The following is a 14,184-nucleotide window of genomic DNA, read 5'->3' on the forward strand; positions in this document are numbered from 1 at the left end:
GGGGTTTGCTGATGGTCTTATATTTACAAAACAATCTATTTATTGCAAGTCAGCATAATTTCTGCTCCTGTATTTTACTTACTTGTTTAGCATGAAATTTTTGCTATATATCATATTCCATTATACAAATCTTATTTTTTAGTAGCGTAAAGATTGACAATCTCTACTTGTAATTTTTTTTCCAAAATGAGGATGGTTGTGTAGTTTTAAAACATACTAATTCTTCAATGATATAAAAATATTTTAAATTACAAAATCCTTTCATTTCCTTTGCTTTGGTCTGATAAATGATATATTCATGTCTCAATGTACAAAGGTATCACAGTACATCATTTCAATGTGTACAGACTGTAGCTTGAAGTACAGATAATACAGGTGTAGTACACATGCACAATGAGAGATGCTGTTTATATTAACATGGAATGTTAACTGGCTGTACAATGTGCTTTTGCTATAGAATTGTATTTCAAAAATGGTGATTATGTATAAGTAATCCATTGAAAATTTAGGCAACATTGGGAGATATGAGTGCGTTCCAGACTGACATATCATAAAGAACTGGGTGAATAACTTTGTAGTACAGCTTTTGCAGTTGGGAAGACTAGTGGCAATTCAAGGACAGTAGGGATGCTGGAAAATATTGCATGCATAAAGAGTGCTATCCTACAAAGTCCCAGGCAATTGGCATGCAGACATGAGCTGGCACTGCAGCTGTTATGAAGGTCACTGAGTCAAATGTTGCGCACAGACCTGAGTTATCACCTGTACTGTACAAGTTTCAACAGGTGCAACTATCAAACCATGATTGTGATGCGAGAGGTTGTGGCCAGTTTTCAATGCAAAAACGTGTACGTTGGACTGAATGTTCAGCGCCACCATCCTGTAAAGCCTAGAAGTTTGACAATGGCGTTTAGAATGTCAGTGGAATCATGCTCGATGTTCCAAACACCATTGTCAAACTTATAGGCGTACAGGATGGTGGCGCTGAACATCCGACCTAGACATTTTTGCATTGAAAACTTTGGACGCAACCTTGTTAAAGACTTTCTGTGAACAATTTCTTCAGTTTGTGATAAAGCAATCAGAATACTCATTTGGTAACTGATAATGTCAGATGAAGCACATTTTAAATTGTGGAATATAAATAAACAGAACACGAGGTATTGGAGTCAAACAACCTCAAGAACCACATTAGAAACCTTCTAGTGAAAAGATAATCATACGGAGTAAATTACAGCATTCAGGATTATTGGTCCATACTTTTTGAAAATCAAAATGGTTGTAGTTACTATAACATTTGACTGGTATGTTGCCATTGTTCATAATTCTTATACTTTCTTACAGTGGTTGAAATAGGAAAGTGACTGAATTTATTACTTTCTGCACTTACACTAAGGAGACCAAAACCAAGTGAAGATTTTTGGTCTTTCAAAAATTGCAAAGCATTATGGAACCTAAACAATCATATTGTGGTGGTAGTCCAAAAGGAAAAATTTGGAGCTATTTGGGTTGCAATTTGAAAAAAATTATGGATCTATAAATTCCCACTGTTGTCTGTCTTTCCTTAATGTCAAAAACAGAGTCAGATAGATGAAAGTTGAGACCAGTTATGGAAATATTAGGGACAGGAGGCCCCAATTAACTACAGTAGAGAGTCGAAAATCGGAATCAATTGGGGACTGGAGTTGTTCAGATTAGTGATTTGTTCGGATTACCGATTATGTACGAAAAAATATTTAAACCTATCCGATGTTGAAATTTTTCTTTGTTGCGTGTCACTTTGCGTTGAATTTTCGTCGATTTTAAGCCTAATGAAAATTTTTATAATAATAATCGTCGATTTTAAGCCTAACGAAAATTTTTATAATAATAATCGAGGCTATTGTATCGTTAAAAATTATTTCTTCATTTTGTACAAACAAAATAAATATATTGAGGAATATAAAAACATGAAAATTATACTTTAGAAGTAAATCTAGTATCAAAAACGTTCGATTCAGCACGACACAGTCCGACTGAAAATCGTTCCGATTACCGGGGTTCCGATTAACGACTCTCTACTGTATATACAAACTTCTGGTGCAAATTGGAAGTCATGTTATTTCAATTCAAAAATTTTCCCGAAAGAAGTTATATAGATGACCAGCACGACTCTATTGCTAATGGAATAGTATGATGAACAGAGGCAAGACACTACTAATTTGAGGTAGAGAGCATATATTTTTAATTAAAAACATTATTAAAAATTGGAGCCTGGCATTGTGATGGTGTCACAATAAATAATTGCTTGTTGAATTATGATATTACTTTGCAAAAGTCAAAATGTGTCGTTACTTTAAGTCACTGGTGTCAAACAAATTTAAAATGGCATCTTAGATCCAAGCATCTCCAAAAATATAAAGAATATATATATATATATAAAAAAATAACTACTTTCATTCATTTCCATTCCCAGATGAAGCCAGAAAGTGTAAATCAACCTACAATGTCAGAACATTTGAAGCAGCCAACAATTATCAAAGGATTTTCTATTCCTTACCTGCTTTTGATGATCCTTTGAATCATCAAAATTAACTATGGGCAAATTGCATGCTTGTCATATTCACAACCACTCCCAATTTTCCAAATTAAATCAATATACAGGTTGATTCGTGACAATGGTGCCAAACTTCACCAATGTTTGTAGACTGATATGACAACTTTTGGTCCCATATATAGGTGTCCAGAAATGTACTGTTGAGGTGTTAATAATAATAATAATAATAATTAATAAACCATCAAGTTACACATTTTACAATTGTATTAGAGTTAGTAAAATCAAAAATTCCATTAATTGTAGTCTTATTGAATTATACCATTGTTATTTCTTAGTTATCAACATCAGTAGTGCAAGTCAAAGTGATTACAAGTAGATTCTATTACATGTATTTCAAATATATAACTTAATTTCTCATAAACTTTGTATTTTGTATTGAATATTTTGCATTTATATTATTGTCAGTCATTAATTGGATAATTTAATGTTATATACAGAAAATATATGGATTTATCTTGAACCTATAAATACTCACAATACTGATTTTTATACCCTATTTTACAGACTATAAGACGCACTTTTTTCTTCGAAAAATTGCCTCCAAAATTCAGGTGTGTCTTATAGTCCGTAAAATACGGTATATCTTTTTATAAAAACACAATGGAGTGTTAATTGAAGACACTAAACCGTTCCCCCTTCATTATTCAATTCTTGACTTTGATTGATACATTAGTCAAAACACATTTCAAGTCTGAGAGCCCCTGTTCAGTTGATTCTATAATACAAGACTTAAATCTATTTTTCCAAGTCTTGTATTACAGACTCAACCGAACAGGCTCTCAGACCCTAAATGCATTTTGACTAATATATTGATCAGCGTCAAGAATTAAATAAAGGAAGTGAACAGTCTAAATGTCCAATTTGGTGGGTAAAGAACTTCCAGATATTAGATCAGATCATATCGCATTGCTCTCGGATCTTCAATCACAATTGGTATCAAAGTTGTTTTTCTCCCAAAATCTTTCAACTTTCAATCTCTTTTGGTAATTTTATTACCAGAATTTTCATAAGAATTCCAAATAACGATAAAAATATTGATTTTGTTTTTTAAATAAATAGGCATAAATTATGGGCAAATTCAAATTAAAATATGAACTTAATAATGTATATTTATATTTATTAAAAACTTAAATTAATGATGTTTTTTAAATTATTTATAAAATATAAAAAATTAATAATACACTGCATATATTATTTTTCAGCAATTATATTAAAGAAATCACAGGCACTGTACACAATTTATTTTTTGTTCAATTTACAATGTTTCCCCATTCTCTTCTTTCATACAATATAAACAGATTGGATGATAATGAAAATTTGAAATTAAACTTATGTTCAATTAGATGGGAATGACAAGATTTGTGAGAAGTTCCCTGATGGCTGGATATATACTGCATTCAGCTATAAAAAATAAGTTTTGAAATATTAATATTAAAATTTCATAAAATTAAAGTAAAATAAACATTAATTTAATATTATGTACTTGGTTGTGGGTTATAATCTGAAAACCTCTTGAGTGTGTTTCTTATGATGGAAATGGGAGCAGTTGGTGATAATGATGCAGGATCCCGACGATCTGCTAATTGAGTTGTATTTGAATTCATATCATATACAATTGGCACCACGAGAGTTTGAGGCTCAACACCAGCTGGGAGATTTAGACCAATTCTCGTTAACTGAAGCTGAAATAAAAGTTATTTAGTTCAAGTTTATCATTAATGTAAATAAAATACAATTTGATATCCAAAATTTATAATTAGATTTATAAATTTATATTACATAATATATTTGTTAGGCAGTACTACAAATTGAAATTAAGACATCAAATATTAAAAATACAGAAGGTGTACATGCAAATATTACTCAACTAATGTCTTTAAGAATCCTTCTGTTAATTGTTTTGGTCTGTTCAATGTGTGCTCCTTGCTGTTTGTCAACAAGCCTACATCCCTATTTCCATTAGTCAAACACTTGTTTTCATTTTTTGGGTGTTACATTTAACCTGTCGTTTAAAAAAAATCCAAAACCAAAGTCTAAAGGGCTAATGTCCAGTGATTTAGTAGGAATAACTAGTTTATTTTATATAATTGAGACCTGTAGATGCTTTAAGATGTTTGAGATATTCCTTAGTTTTCTTTGCAGTGTGAGAAGAGACTGTCATGATGAAACACAACTTTGTCCATCTCTCCTGGGTACATGTGAGGAACTTTTCTTTCTAAATATGGCTTCAGTACATTGCTTATATAATAGGCGGCATTCATCCTAACTTTATTTGGGACTTTTATAAGAGAAAGGTTCCTCTTCTGATTAATCCACTGATCATCAAGAACCTTCTGGCCAGCTTTCATAGAACTTCATAAACCAAGTTTCGAAAATGTTTTGACCAGGAAAAGGGTAACAGATCTTCCAAAGTCCATTACAGTAGCTTAAGTAGAAATAAGCTTCATTCAATGTCACCATAAATTCCAATCTACTTGCTGACAGGTGTCACTTGTACATTTTTGTGAGCATTTGTCTTGTGGTTTTGTTTGTGTTCTGCAGAAAGGCAATGTACTTTAGTCTTCTGTACTTTTGTTGCTTTCAAATCCTTATGAATTCTGTTTTGTACAGTCCTCTGGCAAGCTCAAATTTCCTTGGCAATGTTTCTGACACTTGGAGGGTTTGGTGTAGACAGTAATTAGCAGACCTTCTCAATATTAATTTTGCAGTGTGCAGGCCTAGGTTTTGAACGAAGTTTTAAATAACTCCCATTTTCTGCATTCCATCATTTTTACATGAATATCAATATCCTGATTTTTGTGCAGGCCATTTTTTTTCAAATTTTTTTTATGCAAACAATTTTACAACATTGAAAAGAATTATGGCTAACCACCAAAAAAGGTCTCATGAATCTTGGTGTTGCCAATTAAAAGATATAACACAGTAAAGTTGAGTAATATTTGAGTATACATTCTCAGTAAATACACAAACCTCTAAAATCCAGCATAAAGTTTATTAAAACTTGATGCTGGATTTTCAAGTTCTGTGTATTTATTTTTACTATTTATTGCAGTTGTGTATGTTTTAATTGATATCAAATATTGACATAATCATCATGAACACTGCTGTTAAACGGCAGTTGTCTCTTCAACAATAAATATTGTCATTTATAAAATGAAACTGTAGTGAAAATTTGAGGTGATAGTATTTATCACTTCAAATTTTATAGATTTAACAACATAAACATGCTGATTTTCCAACTTTGTATAAGAAATCAAAATTTTGAATATAAATATAATAAAACCTGTCTAAAATGGAATACAAATAAAGCAGAAACCTGCCTAAATAAAAAAATTCTTTGGAATGGAGCAATTTTCTATGTTAAACTTTACTATATGCTGAAAACTTTTTCAACATAGAAACAGAAAAGATTTTTTTGAGTATGAAGAATGTAACTTAACCTGAATAAAATGGAAAATTAAGATGAAATCAGAAGAAACCTTGAATGCATAATAAAACACCATACTTTCAAGGTTTCTTATGATTTCATCTTCAGGTATATTCTAAAATTGGATAACAAATTGTCAAAGAATGGCAGCAGAATAACATAACAGAATGAAATAAATTGCCTTAACACTAGAATCTTCACAATAATTCCTTAAATAAATTTACAAACTCAACCTTTTAAGCTCATGATCAAAACTAAACTTTTCAAAGTAAAGACATACTTTTTAAAATTCCTTCCTTAATAATTGCTGCTTAGAACTTGACTTGGTTTAAGGAGATCAAGACACTTTTCTTTTTAGTTTTTTTGTAGGAGTACATAAGGGAAACACAATGCAAACAATACAAGGATCCAACTAACAACACTATTCAAGCTGCTCAGATGATCTCAAATCCAAAGGATTTCTCTCTGAATTTACACCACTGTTTAGATTTGTAGACGTTTTGTCAAAATTCAGGCTAAAATAAAGTACTGCTTTGCTATCTTCTTGTGGAAATATGGATCAAGACTGTATCAAAGAAGATAAGAAATTTTAGTATTTGCAAATCCTATCTTTTGCAACTTTAATGCATAATATTCAGATATTTCAAATACTCAGATGATCTTGAGTACTCAGGTACAAAAGATAGTGCACAATTCAGCACTAATGACTCTGGGCACTAAAAGAGTCTTTTAACAAGCCCACAACGAAGTGGGGTCAGGTGGTGAGGGATGGGTCTGATATATCCAGGACAAACTACCCCGAAAAACTCCTGCAGTTTTTCAACTCATTTGAATTTGATTCTTGTCTCCCCAGAGTAGGTTGTCACCTTAGCCACTCAGCCATCTGGCTGTCACTAATGTCAATTAGTAAAGTCGAGTTTCATTTTTCAAATAAAAAGAGTAGAAAAAAGTTTTAATTTTAGGCCCCAGATTTTGCTTTATTGTTAATTACCAACCATATTTACATTTAAGTAAAATATACTTTAAATGTTTTGTCTTGTTGTTATTCTAATGAACAACAACAACAGACAAAAAAGTTGAAAAACATTATGAAGGCTTTATAAAGTAATGGGTAAATTATTGTGGATTTCAATTATATCTGAAATTCTTTTACAAAAACAACTTTATTGTATTTTATTTTACTTTCACAGAAAGAAAATTTTTTTACAATATACATTATATATCATATTTATAATAAAGCAGTGGTTCTTAACCTGGAGTGTGAGAGAGCATTTCCAGGGGTGCAAGAGAAATTTCAAAAGTTTAAAAAAAAATAGCTAATGTGCATATGGAAATGGAATTTGAAAAACTAGACTTGGAACAGTTCTGGTGTAAACACTTAGAAGCTTATCCACAACTGGCAAAAGCAGCACTAGAGACACTTTTACCATTTGCCACCACCTACCATTGTGAAATGGGATTTTCAGCACTTTTGCACAGAAAAAGCCAGAAATTGCTTAAATGCATCTGATAAGTTACGCGTGGCTCTTTCATAAAAAGAGCCTCGTTTTAATAAAATTATTATGAATAAACAACAACAACCTAGCCATTAAAATTTAAATATTGCTTTTTATGTTATGTAGTAATATATATTGTAAATAAACACGGCATTAGTTTATGCAATAAATGTTTTTTCTTAAATAAAAAATATTCACACATTTTTTAAGGGGGTGCATTTTCATATTCAAGGAGGTGCTGACCACTCAAAAGATTAAGAACCACTGTAATAAAGATTTTTAAAAAAATTTTGAAGTAAAGAATAAAAATAATATTTCAATTGCCTGGTAAGAATCTGATTGAAGAATTATGATTAAAGAAGATATACAGTATGTAATGAATAATACATATAAAATGAATTTATTGATGTCTTATTGTTGTAATTGTTGTAGTATGGAATCATGACATCAATTTGTACGAGATAATTTCTATACAAAATAAGTAATCATATATATATATTATGTATAGAAATTATTTAATACAATATATATATATATATATATATATATTAATTATAGATTACAGTAATTACTATAGAAAATCTGTTTTTTTTTTTTTTTTTTTTTTAACTTTCTCTCTCTCCCTATCAGTGGCGTGCTGTCCATGGAAACTATGGAAGTGCCACTTCCCTTGTATTTTCTAAAATATAAATACATATTGTGCGATCATTTTCATATTAATTAATTCAAAGTATGTTAATTACTTTGAATTAATTAAAATTAATATTTTATTATAACTGCATTATGTATCATATTACAAATTTCTATATTACATGTGAAAAAAAATGAAAAGATTGCTATTCTATATTTGAATATAAATTCGTATATGCATGTTCCCAATGGAAGCGCTGTATTGTCGATAATGGGTAGCTTCCATGGCAAAAATATTTGAAATTATACGAATTTGCTTTACAAAGCACCAACCTCATGCGGTAGTATTTGGTGTGTAGCTAAAGCTCATGGATGCTACACACCAAATAATATGTTCCCAGACACCCTAAACAATATCCATTTCAATAAATGTAAACAGCAAATAAATATAATTCAAGGCAAAAAATAACACAATTAAATACCCTAAATAATTTTAGGGTATTTGGTGTGTAGCATTCATGAGCTAAAGTTCATGGATGCTAAACACCAAAATATCATATAATGCTTCCAATGATTCTATCCAGGGCCAGCACAACTTCCCTATCATCAAATGTCATCACATGTCACTGCTCTATATATATATAGATAAAAAAGCTTAAAAAATAACTTTGTTTTATTGGTATTTCTATAGAAAAATCTATAATGCAGAAATATCCTACTTTCAATGCAAAGTTATGTTCAAATTTATAATAATTTTTCCACTACTGTCTCTCTCTCTTCATATACAAAAGTTTATTTTTTAAGACTTGTCAAATTCACTCTTACATTAAAAAAATAATACTAAAAAAATTTAAAAGTTTTTGAAATATTTAAATTACCACTATATTTGAAATGTGTAAAGAATTTCACTAGAAAGCATCAATATAGCCTAAAATGAATTACAATGGTACCTCATACTTTGAACGACAACTTCAAACATTCCAAAATTTGAATGCTAAATTCATCCCAGAGTTGAATGATGCTTCTACATTCAAACTGAGTGCACAGTGAAAAAATACACTTACTGCATAAACACCATCTGTTGTGCATCCAAGTCATCTCCTCTAACTCTTGTTGTGAAAGCATCTCTAGCATTACACCCATGTGTTTCAGTGCTTTTTCACTATTTTTGGGTTTAGGTTGTTGACTCTATAATTAACAATTGAGACAAAAAAAGAACTTATTGCAAAGCAGAAAAGCAGTGTGTGTGTGTGGCAGATCTGGTGCCCATGTTTAAAATGTCAAAGTTAATAGTGTGCACCATTCTTAAGAACAAGAAAGAAATAAAAGCAGTAAATGTGGCAAAAGGTGTGACAACATTGACCTCCAGGTGATCGCACGTTATTGAGAAGATAAAACTCCTAATGTAGATAAATGGGAAGCAAATGGCTTGGTGATATCATCTCCAAGAGAATTATTTGTGAGAACGCCAAGCAAGCTGCACAGTAATCTTAAGAAATGGGACATCACACCACTACTCACTAAAGTACAATAAATGCAAATTTCATTTTATTATATAGTATTTACATATTTTATTTATTGTTTTCAAAGTTTATTTTATTATTTAGAGTATTTAATTGTGTTATTTTTTGCCTTGAATTATATTTATTTGCTGTTTATGTTTATTGAAATGGATATTGTTTAGGGTGTCTGGGAACGTATTAATTCACTTTCCATTATTTCTAACAGGGAAAATTGATTTGGACTTTGAACAATTCAGAGTTTAAATAATCTCCTGGAACAAGTTAAATTTGAAGTACAAGGCACTACTGTATAAGCATATTAGAAGTAATTTTGCATTTTTATGCTTGAAATTTCTTCAAATGAAATTAATTAATTTTATATATATATATATATATATATATATACATATATACAAGAATATTGTATATAATATTAATATTACATGTAATATTCTTGTAGATTTTTTCAGCCAATTGCTTCTCATTTATCCATAATAGGAGGAGTGTTCTATCTCTTCAGTAACATGAAAACATTTATGCTTTTATTTCTTCCTTGTTCTTAAGAATAGTGGACACTGTCAACTTTGACCTTTTAAACATGGCCACCAGATCTGTCATGTGTACTTCTTTCTACTGCTTTCATGTTTTGCAATAATTTCCTTTTTTGCCTCAATTGTTAATGCTACAACCTTTCTCTAAGGGTTTGTTGCTTCCACACTCTTTTTGCATGCCATGTTTAATAGGTAAGGGTTATATATATAATCAAACATCCCAAAAATAAAGTGAAAAAGCACTGAAAACACACAAGCATAATGCTAGAGATGCTTTCACAATGAGTGAATTTTTTTGCTGTGCATGCAGTTTATGTAGAAGTATGAGGTATAACTATATTTTTAGTTCTCACTATTTCTTTTTTAATATTTTATATTTAGGATTTTTTTGTAACCTAAAAATGATAAATATTTAAGATATTTTAGTTAATTAAATTATCTAGTAATAAATTTAAGCTTGAGTACACAAATTTAATGAAATACATCATATATGTGAATTGTATCTGCTATTCTAATTTACAATATTTACTTATTACTGTGTTTTCTCAATTCTAATGCACCATTAAATCTAACACGAACACAGTTTTTGAGATTAGAAAAGTCTAAAAAATCAAGCATTAAAATCAAGAAAACATGATAAATCTAAGTTTTGAATACTTACAAAGAATAACATTCTATCTTTGATCATCACAGCAGACATTCCTGGTGGTCCGAGTTTTGGTGCAGAAGGAGGGATAGTAAGACACCACTGTACTGACCATTTAAATGATCTATCTGGAAACTAATTTAAAATTTATTATAAAAAATTGTTATTTAGTTTATTTGATTTTATTTATAACCTTAAATTTCAAAATTCTATTTAATTTAAATGTAATTTAATTAAATTAATATTCAAATGTATATCTTGCATTACTTTCACTAATTAAAAATTAAAAAACTTACTAATTCCAGTCGCATAATATTTATACAATTTTTCAAAATTTGTACTGGTGCATTTAAAATTCTACTAAAAGCTAAAAAGCCATTTGGTTTAAATGGTGTACATACAACCTGAAAAATAAAATTATAATAAATTTGTAATAAATAATAATTTATATTTAGCAAGAGATAGAATAAGTATCTTACTTTATTATCAAAAAATTTTTCCAGTATTTGTAACTCTTCACCTAACCATTGATCTTTATATTCAGCTGTCGGAGTAAGTTTTAAGTGGAGGGACTGAAGAGTATTGATATTTAAACTAACACGACATTGCATTGTTTCTACTTTAAACTGGATCACACCTGGTTCCGTTGTAGTCAAAGATGTTAACTAGAAAATATTTTTATTTATTATTTTATAAATCAGGTATGATAAATAATGTTAGTCTAAACCAGTGGTTCTCAATCCACGTTCCACAGAACACAGGTGCTCCATAGACTTGTCCCGAGTGTTCAAAAAAAAAAAAACTTTAAACTATTATTGCAAATTTATTCCAATGTACTCTAACATATTACACTAAACTCCCAATTATCCATGCTAATTAGTGCACAAGTGTTCATGGAAAAAAAAAGAAAATACAGATAATCCAAAATAGCTCTCTAAACTTTAAAAAAAAACTTTTACAGGTTTTAAATGAACTACAGTATATATATAATTCAATTCTGTTATAATGCAATTCAAGTGTGAGTCTCAAGTTTCATAAGCAGAAATGTACTGTACTGTACATTATATTTAGTCAATAAACATAAAATGTAGATTTCTTCTATTTTCAAAAATGTCATGAGAAATTTAAATTTTACATTTCTATATATAATTCTTGTATTTTTTTCTGAATTTTAATTTTAGGACTAGTAGGATATTTTTTTCAAATCTACTGTTTATAGCACCAACTTTGCCTACTGCAAAATAATATTCTAAGACTAATGACTCACCTCACTTCTGTCCCTTAGAACTGACAGTTGGAGGAGGAAAGAAAAGCTGAATGTTAATTATCATACTTTGTGATTTTACAATAATTCTAATATTTTGACAATGCATGAATAATTGGGAGTTTGATGTACTTTATTTGTACACAATTCCATGTTTATTACTTTATTCAATACAATAAAGTTTATTAGCTTATTGTTGCATTGTTTTGTGAGAATAGTAATCATAGAATGCCAATTTTTGAATATATTGATGCTAATTTTCTACATAGTAAAAAGTATATGAATTATGTTCCACAGCCTCAAACGTTGAGAACCACTAGTCTAACGTAAATGCAGAGTCAAATTAAAATTTTGGAGTCTTCATTTTGCTTCATTAGCAAATAATATAATAATTAAATACAACAAAAAATAAATTATTACAGTAAAACAATTTTGTAAGAACCTACTTTTGGTTTTATTTTACATAATTTTTATTTGGTATTTGCATTAAAGTTAATAGAAGAAAATAAAAATCTGGAAAATGTTTCTAATTTTAACTTTAGATGGTTTATTTACATCAAATAATTAGAAAAAAAACCAATTTTTCATTTTTTCTTGATGTTAATGGCAAATAATATTATTAGATTATTTATATTTTTACACTTAGTTTGTATCATTTACATAGTTTATTGTTTTCTATTTTATCTTTCTTAAAATAAAGAAAAATAATTTTAAACACTATTAACAAAATATTTTAACCTCAATATGAATACATGTATTTAACGAACTACATATCCAGAAATTAAGAACCAGTTAAGCCAAAGTTTTTAAAAGTATTCTTATTAAAATACATTAGCAATATATTAAACTATTTCTTCACACAATTGTCATATAAATTAAGCCACTTGTTGCATCATGAGCTAAACTGAAAGGGAGGTAATAATTTTTGATGAAAATATTTTTGTATAATTTTATCAAAAATATCAGAAAGTCTTTCAGTTAATGTTGTGCAGCATCTTTTGTCTCTTGTCCAGGGGTTGCTCTGGAAAATTTAAAAATATTGCTATCATTTTGCCAGTTTAAATTGTTTTTGCCACTTAAAATTGTTTGTCACCACCAGTTTTACTTACTAATTAATGAAGGTGCTGGTAGCCTTATTGGTTTTGCATCTGGAAAGCAAAAGTGACATGTTAAACTGTCACTTACAAGGAGAGGGACAGACGTTCAGGTCTCCGATTTGAACAAAACTCTGCAAGCACATAGCCTTAAAGACAAACAGCTCCTCGACCAAAAAATAGGACTTATTTTTCAAATGTTTCCAAAAAAGTGGCCTCTGAAAATTTAGTGTTTTAGCTCATAAGACTTTGGAAGTTTCCTGTCCAAGAGTGGCTATAGTCGTGTGAATATGATGCAAGGCATTTGAGCTAGTCAATGTATGTTCGATCCTTAGGAATTTTAGTTTACACATTATTTGTGAACTAAAATTCCGTGTGTGACATTACTTTATTACTTTACTGCATCGTTAGCATTATTATTATTCCACACATTTAAAGCTTATAAAACAAGAGATTAAAAATTGTGATGTCATTTCCTGTTTATGGAAAACAAGCCTCTCTAGATTTAACTCTTATGTTGCTAAATCAAATTTTCTTCATCATATTTATTTTCAAATATGGTGGAGTGAAGAACTCCGTGACGATCTTGTGATGATATATCCCGAACTCAGTCTCGTTGAGATGGGTTCCGTATGTGTCACGATCCGATGATTAATTCAGGTTTGATGAAAATACACCTCCACACTCAATTCAGTGAATATTTACAGTTTATTTACAAAACAAAATATTTCTGAATATTCAAGTTTAACAACATTACGTACACTGTACAACAAAGTGTGGTGTCTCACGTAACAGCTTGTCCTTCGGGGACTATTAGACTCTGGGGAAGCCTCAGTCAGTTTGTGGAGTTGGCTCAACTATACAGCCCGTCCAGTCTCTGCACTTACCCGTCCCTGAGATCGTTATCAGAGGAGAACACTCTCTCTACGTTCAGCGGGCTATCCAAGTGCCTGAGACTATCGTATTATCAGTCTCTTG

At 29.9% G+C, this 14,184-nt stretch overlaps 2 protein-coding genes across 3 annotated transcripts in view; both read right to left on the bottom strand.

Moving 5' to 3' along the window:
* LOC136989101 (uncharacterized) overlaps positions 1 to 14,184 on the bottom strand; it is a 246,419-nt gene that overhangs the window by 199,642 nt on the left and 32,593 nt on the right. The gene's annotated exons all lie outside the window — the stretch shown is intronic.
* The window catches only part of MED14 (mediator complex subunit 14), a 97,553-nt gene continuing 87,184 nt past the window's right edge, over positions 3,816 to 14,184 (bottom strand). For both annotated transcript variants that reach the window (XM_067287077.1, XM_067287076.1), the window contains exons 32-36: positions 11,328 to 11,513; positions 11,145 to 11,252; positions 10,864 to 10,983; positions 4,080 to 4,278; positions 3,816 to 3,997 (exon numbers count right to left, since the gene is read on the bottom strand). In XM_067287077.1, coding sequence (XP_067143178.1) covers positions 3,936 to 3,997; positions 4,080 to 4,278; positions 10,864 to 10,983; positions 11,145 to 11,252; positions 11,328 to 11,513 — 675 coding nt within the window. In that variant the 3' untranslated portion in view covers positions 3,816 to 3,935. The remainder of the gene's footprint in view (positions 3,998 to 4,079; positions 4,279 to 10,863; positions 10,984 to 11,144; positions 11,253 to 11,327; positions 11,514 to 14,184) is intronic.

The sequence above is a fragment of the Centruroides vittatus genome, unplaced genomic scaffold, assembly GCF_030686945.1.
Source record: "Centruroides vittatus isolate TY-2023 unplaced genomic scaffold, ASM3068694v2 scaffold_435, whole genome shotgun sequence".
Taxonomy (NCBI): domain Eukaryota; kingdom Metazoa; phylum Arthropoda; class Arachnida; order Scorpiones; family Buthidae; genus Centruroides; species Centruroides vittatus.